Source organism: Elephas maximus, chromosome 6 (assembly GCF_024166365.1).
Source record: "Elephas maximus indicus isolate mEleMax1 chromosome 6, mEleMax1 primary haplotype, whole genome shotgun sequence".
NCBI lineage: Eukaryota > Metazoa > Chordata > Mammalia > Proboscidea > Elephantidae > Elephas > Elephas maximus.
The window spans coordinates 100,423,759-100,431,532 of NC_064824.1; the positions used below are offsets into that span (position 1 = coordinate 100,423,759).

The window sequence follows — 7,774 nt, forward strand, 5'->3', positions numbered from 1 at the left end:
CTTAATAGTCAACAATTTATTGGTCAGAAGTGCACATGGGGTTGCTATGAGTGGGAGTTGACTTGATGCAATGGGTAATAGGAGGTTAAGATGTAAAATCTGCATTGCAAGATTTTGAAGGCAAAGCCCTCAGAGTGAAGACAAGGTCCAAGATGTAGAATCACAATGAGCTACTAAAAAGAGTTAAGGAGATTCAAAGAAGTGATACTAAAGTGTGGCATAGGTTATTCACTTTTTTACCGAAATCATAAACTACAATACCCCTCCATCTGGGCCCTAGCTAAACCTTCCAATTATCTTAGTACCCTACAGGCCATAAACCTTTTCTAAAAATCGCATTGAAACTTCCAGCTGATTATCCCTCCTTTTTCTTTCCCTCAATTTATCAAACTTTTCTGGCTCTACTTGCTTTCTTCTCCACCTACACCTTCCATCTACAAGGCCACACCTATTTTCCTGTCTATATTGTTGTTGCGGAAACCCTGGTGGCATATGGTTAAGTGCTGTGGCTGCTAACCAAAAGGTCAGCAGTTTGAATCCACCAGTTTGAATCAACGGCACACAACAGCAACGTAAGAAAAACAAAAACCAAACCTGCTGCCGTCGAGTCGATTCCGACTCATAGCGACCCTGTAGGACAGAGTAGAACTGCCCCAGAGGGTTTCTTATTTTTTTTAATCTTTATGGGAGCATTACCTCTAAACTACTGCTTTCCAAAATATAATCTGACAAACATGAAATACATCTGAGAGATACATACAATGAATCTCTCAATTTATCATAGCAATGAGTAAAAAAAAAAAAAAAAAAAGAGTATTCTAAATTTTTGCAATTAGTAGGTTACCTTAGTGATAAAGCAATTTGTCTCCCTAATTTTACGGATAAGGACATCATCTTTTCACGTACCATTTGTTTCCTGATGAATACTTTTAGGAGCCTGTGCGACACAAGCAGCTTGCTATCAACTGTTAACCAAAAGGTTGGAGGTCCGAATCCACTCAGCAGCTACACACAAGAAAGGCTTAGTGATGTGCTTCCGTAAAGTTTACAGCCAAGAAAACCCCATGGAACAGTTTTACTCTGTAATACATGGGTTTGTCATGAGTAGATTCCACAGCAGCTAATAACTGCCAACAACTTGTATCTGTAGTATTTTTTAATAACTTAGGACCAATAAAGAGTGTAAAATTTCTTAATAATCCTCTAACAACTTTGAAAGAGTGAATTTCAACTTGATTCCCGTTTAGGTCTCCAGCCTCTGGTGGTACCGCTAAATATAAACTAAGGAATTTCACACATTTTCAAAAATAAATAAGAACCAAGGCCAATAATTGACTTTGCAGTCATGATGCAGATTTGCTCCTGCAGGTTCATTCTGTAAGAACCTCAGGAATGAAAACAAGGATAACCGAAGTTTCTGAATTCAGTCCTTTATCCACATGAAATCCCAATAATGGTGATAATGATGACAGCAGTTAACATTTATTGACTTTGAGATTTACACTTGTACTAAGCACTACAAGATCGCTATGAGTCGGAATTGACTCGCTGGCAACAGGTTTTTTTTGGCGGGGGGTGGTAAGCACTTTATAAGGATCCCTGGTGGCGTAGTGGTTAAGAGCTACGCCGGCTAACCAAAAGGTCGGCAGTTTGAATTCACCAACGGTCCCTGGAAACTCTGTGGGACAGTTCTACTCTGTCCTATAGGGTCGCTGTGAGTTGGAATCAACTGATGGCAACGGGTTTGGGTTTTTTTTGTTTTTTTTTAAAGGATCCCTGGTAGTGCAGTGGCTACCGCTAGAGGGAGAAAGATGTGGCAGTCTGCTTCCATAAACATTACGGCCTTGGAAACCCTACGGGACAGTTCTACTCTGTCCTATAGTGTCGCTAAGAGTCGGAATCGACTCAATGGCATAAGTTTTAAATACTTTATATCATTACCTCCTTTAGTTCCTCTACCCGACCTTATAAGTAGGAACTAATTTTTGTCTTTGACAATAAACCGACGCTCCAACAAGTTAAATAACTGCCCAAAGTCTCACAAGTAAACTCTCAGTTATACCAGCTTCCAATTTGGGGCAGTCTCCCTCCCTCCAATCTGCATTCACTGACTCCTTTAAACCCTTTCTCAAGTAGAATGGACTGTCGCGGCCACTTTCCCGGCCCTCCAGGTGGTCAGGGTAGAGACGGACGCCGCTCGGACCCTCTCCCCGAGTGCCCGCCCCTACTCGCTCACCTTCAGCAGCCGGTGCCCCGGGCCCTCCTTGGCCTCGGCCTTGGGTGGCATCGCCTTGCCATGCCCCTGCGGGTAGCGGCTAGAAAACTCGGACCCTCTGCTGTGCGTGGGATCCAGGATGGCATAGGGGCTCGTCTGAAGTATAGGGGCTGTGAACAGAGAATGGAGTTGCGCACTGCGGTTATCTGCCGAGATGGAAACGCTTCGCGCGTCTTGAGGCAGCTCCATCCCTCCATTCCTCGCCAGGGCTGTCTGTGCCTAACCGACAGCCGCCGCCACCGCGCAGGCGCAGCCCTCTCGCTGCCTTTCCCGCGCTTTCCCGCTCGCGCGCAGTACGGCGCCACCCAGCGGTGAGGCCAGGCCTCAACCCAGCATGGAGCCTCCTGCGGCTTTGCCCGACGGCCAAGTTGGCGAGCCTGGGGCGTCGGCCGTCAGCAGTTGCAAGGCCATTTCCCTCTTCTTTAGAAGGATGTCAGCGCATGCTGGTGGACAGCCAGACTCATCACATGGTGATTAAACATCTTAGTTCATTTTCCTGTCTGTCCGCTAACCCATCATGAGCCCTCTTCTCTCTCCTCCTTTCTTTCTAGATTTACAGTATCATTCATCACCTCCTGTACATTATCTCCTGAGCTCCAGATGTTTCGTTTCCAGCAATCTACCTGGACACCTTTACTTGACTGTCCCACAGACTCATCAACGCAACACGTTAATACTCATCATCCCTCCCAAAACTCATTTGATGTGGCATTGTCGTATCCACAAAAGCTTAAAACTTCACTTTTTTAAAAACTAACCCCCAATACCTAAACTCTACTCCTCCTCTTTATGGCACCCAGTTTAGGAGATCTTCTCATGCACAGACTATTGCAGTGCTTTACTCACGGTCTGTCTCCTGTCATCCATCCCTTCCACTTGCCCCAGTATTAACACAGTTTTACCATCAAAGACAAACCCAAACTAGAAACTTCCAGAGCATCTTTACTGGCCACAAAATTTAGATTCCTTACTATGGAAACAAAGCACTTCCAAGATGCACTCTTGTTAACTCAGGATCATTTTTTATTGCTATTCTATTTGAAATTCATTCTTCTTTCATTCAAGGGCCAGCTCAAAGATCAGCTTTCAGCCATACACATAATTCCCCCCCCCCAAAAAAAAAAACATTGCTGTGGAGTCAATTCCAACTCATAGCGACCCTAAAGGAGAGTAGAACTGCCCCATAGAATTTCCAAGGAGTGGCTGGTGGATTCAAACTGCTAACTTTTTGGTTAGCAGCCAAGCTTTTAACAACTACACCACTAGGGTTTCCATACACACATACCCCAAAGGCAGAATTAATCACTGTCTCCAACCTACCACTTCACATATCCCTTTTAGTGGGCTCATGCTATTAGAATTAGGTGTTAATTTCACTAGACAGAGTTCTTTGAGGGCAGGGACCTTATCCTCACCTTCAGCTCTTCAGGTTGCATGACACAATAGCCCAAGGCCCTCAATCCATGTTTGTTGTCATTTTGGGTTTGTGCTGTGTAGTGTTTAATCATCATGCCAGTGAGACTTGTCCACCAGCACTCTATGACTTCCTCAGGGGTCATGTCATGCCGTGTAAAGTACAGAATAAGAAAAAAAAGAATCCATATATGAAATAATCTTGTTTAAAAATAATGTTTAACTTTAATCAAACATCTAGACCTAACCTCCAGTTTACAGGAAATTCAGGAGATTGAGGAAAAAAGTTAATACACCATGAGGCAAAAATCAGACATATCCAAAATGTATGTGGAACGTTTGAAAACAAAACTGGCTTACACTCTTAAAAAAAAAAATCGTGGGGGAGTGTAAAATGGTACAGCCTCTCTAGTAAACAGTTTGGCATGGAACTACCATACAACCCAGCAACTGTGCTCTTGGGCATTTATCCCAGAGAAATGAAAACTTAAGTTCACACAAAAACCTGTAAATGAATGTTCATAGCAGCTTTACTCATAATAGTCAAAAACCGTAATCAGCCCAGATGTCTTTCAAGAGGTGAATGGTTAAACTGTGCTAATGCACACCTTAGACTACTACTCAGCAATCTAAAGGTACAAACTATTAATACACACAACTTGGATGAATCTCCAGGGAATTATGCTAGGGTGGTGGGGGGGGAAGCCAATCTCAAAATATTACACATGTATACGGACTGGGTTGTACTGGGTATGATTGTATGTATAACATTCTTGAAATGACAAAATTTTAGAGATGGAGGACACATTAATGGTTGCCAGGAGTTAGGGTTGGAGGCTTAGTGGGGGTAGGGAGGCAACAGGTTTGGTTATAAAAGAGCAACCTGAGGGATACTTGTGGTTTTCAAACAGTTCAGTATCTTGACTGTGGTAGTGGCTACACAAACCTACACAGGTAATAAAACTGTACAGAATATAATACACACAGATACAGAAAAATGAGTACAAGTAGAACTGGGGAAACCTGAATAAAATCTATAAACTATATCCATAACAATATCCTGGTCATGATATTAGTTTTGCAAAATGATATTGGGGGAAACTGAAAACCTGTACAATGGATCTTTCCATATTATTTCTTACAATTATATGGCTGTACAATTTTCTCAGTAGCATTTTCAATTTTAGAAAAACGTTATGCGGTGAAAAAAAAGATAAGGAGATGGTTTTAAATTAAGATAACACATGCAATGTGTATGTAGACTTTGACTGGATCTTGAGAGACAACTGCGGAAATTTGAGAATGGAATGGATATAAGATATAATGGAATTACTGTTTTCCAGGTGTTTTAATGGTACTGTGCTTGTGTAGACAAATGTCCTTACTTTTAGGAGATGCATGCTGAAATTTTCAATTAAGTGCCATGATGTCTGCAACTTACTTTCAAAAGGTTTAGGGGAAAAAAAGGGGGCAGGGATACATAAAGAAAGGTAAAGTAGATAAGCAATTGGGGCAAAATTTTAACAATTATTAAATCTAGGTTGGTAGATATTACAGTTGCTACTCTTTCTCAACATTTTTATGTTTGGTAATTTTCCAGATATAAAGCCCTCACAAGGACTTTGAAGTCTCACAAAGTCCTTGTTCCTCATGTCCACTTGTAGAAGGGCCATGCATCCTATAAAGATCTGCTCACATCCAGCCTTACCCACAACTCCTTCCTAGATTCTTCCACTCATATGCCTATCAATGTCTCTCTGAATAGATTGTGAGCATCCAAAAGGCAGGTACCATGTTTTATCATTTTCTCACCCTCCAACAAACCTAGTGATTTGATCTTGATCAAATCATCTATCACATCCTTAGTTTTGTTTCATAAAAAAAAAAAAAAATTTTTAGTTGATTAGAAATGATATATGTAGGCCAGGGGTCCCAAATGCTGGCTGTTCTACTGGCCATATCACAATCACCTTGGCTTTTTTTTTTTTTTTTCCTAATGTAGCTTCCCACACTTATACACTGCTGGTGGGAATGTAAAATGGTACAACCACTTTGGAAATCGATTTGGCGCTTCCTTAAAAAGCTAGAAATAGAAGTACCACGGAATCCAGCAATCCCACTCCTTGGACTATATCCTAGAGAAATAAGAGCCACCACATGAATAGATATGAACACATTCATTACAGCTCTGTTCACAATAGCAAAAAGGTGGAAACAACCTAGGGGCCCATCATCGGAAGAATGGATAAACAAATTATGGTATATTATTCACGCAATGGAATATAGGAATGGTAAAGAACAATGATGAATCCACAAAACATCTCACAACATGGATGAGTCTGGAATGCATTATGCTGAGTGAAATTAGCTGCAAAAGGACAAATATTGTTTGAGACTAGTATTATAAGAACTCAAGAAAAGGCTTAAACACAGAAGGAAACATTCTTTGATGGTTACGAGGGTAGAGAGGGAGGGAGAGGGGAATTCACTAACTAGATAAAACCCAAAAAAACAAACCCATTGCCGTCAATTCCAACTCATAACAACCCTATAGGTCAGAGTAGAACTGCCCCATAGAGTTTCCAAGGAGCACCTGGTGGATTCAACTTGCTGACCTGTTGGTTAGCAGCCGTAGCACTTAACCACTATGCCACCAGGGTTTCCCGACCAGACTATAAAACCATAATACCCGTGACAAGTGTGCTTTAGTTCAAGTACACACATGAGACTAAACGGGCAGCTCCTGTCTGGAGGCAAGATGAGAAGGCAGAAAGGGGCAGGAGCTGGTTAAATGGACACAGGAAACCTGGGGTGGGACGGGGCAGTGTGCTGTCACATTATAGGGATTGCAACTATGGTCACATAACAATGTGTATAAATTTTTGTATGAGAAATTACCTTTAGCTGTAAGCTTTCACCTAAAGTACACACACAATAAAAGCTACAAACTACAGATCCATGAATGTAAGAATAAATCCTTGCTGCAAAAAAAAAGTAGCTTCCCAGGCCCCACTTCATACTACTAAATCTCAATCTCTGGGGAATGGGACCTAGGCGACCATATGCTTTGGTTTTGTTTTTTTTTGAGGGGCAGTATTAGTGCATACTTTATTGTGTACCAAACACACGTGCACACACACACACAAAAACCCCACTGGGGAGGTTGCCTGTTGACAAGAAACTAAGTATATCATTCCACCCACACTTGATGGAGGGAGAAAAAAAGATGGAGGGAGAAGGATGAGAAAAATGATTCTGAGCCAATCACATAATTACAAGGCTAGGGCTTCCAACGGGGTTCCAGATGATCAAGCTTGGTTTCTGGTGCAGCAATTCAAAGGACGCAGTGGGACAGAAGACTAAGCGGAAAAAGAGTTAACTATCAGAGTCCCTGGGAGTTCTGCTCTGATGCTTGGAGCTGCTTGTGTTTAGATGAGGAGGAAAAGTCTATCCAACTGGCTAGTGTCTGTCCAAAGCCTACCTGGCTAGGAGGTTTTTTAAACTCTTTTCTGGAAAACTGAGCTGTTTGTTTCTAGCCAAAGGCTCAGATCAACAAGATGCCCCTATGTTATCTGTCCACTGCAGAGTCCCACCACCTGGTTGGCAATGAAAGTATCTTAATTATATGAGCAATGAGAAACCATGATGCTCTACCCATTGGACTTGACCAGCTTGCATGCCAATCTGGTGCACTATAAACTGGAGAAAGTTGCATGAATTCTGATCCACAGTCTTAGCAATCTGCTTCGAGCCGGCATTGTGAGATCATTCCCTACCTCCTGGAGACTTGCATTAGCAGCGAACTTCTTCCAAACTTCTTAATCAACCTGAGTCAAACGAATCTTTGAAAGACACCACTGGCTTTTGCCTGACAAAGGACTTGTACAGGTCCACCACGGGGTCAGCGATTATGTGCCTGCTGGGGTCCTCAGGAGACCTGAAGTCTAGGTCATACTTCCCAGACCTGAAGAATTCAAAGGCATCTATGTCTACGCCAGTTATATTATCAATGTACCCAATTTTCCCAATCACATTCCTTAGCAGATCCAGGGCTTCTCTTTTCTCTAGCACATTTGAAGCAAAATG

General features: G+C 42.2%; 1 protein-coding gene across 1 annotated transcript in view; it reads right to left on the reverse strand.

Annotated features, from left to right (window-relative positions):
* C2CD6 (C2 calcium dependent domain containing 6) overlaps window positions 1-2,460 on the reverse strand; it is a 139,953-nt gene extending 137,493 nt beyond the window's left edge. The window contains exon 1 of the mRNA XM_049888833.1: window positions 2,237-2,460. Coding sequence (XP_049744790.1) covers window positions 2,237-2,287 — 51 coding nt within the window. The 5' untranslated portion in view covers window positions 2,288-2,460. The remainder of the gene's footprint in view (window positions 1-2,236) is intronic.
* Between the last annotated feature and the right edge of the window lie 5,314 nt (window positions 2,461-7,774).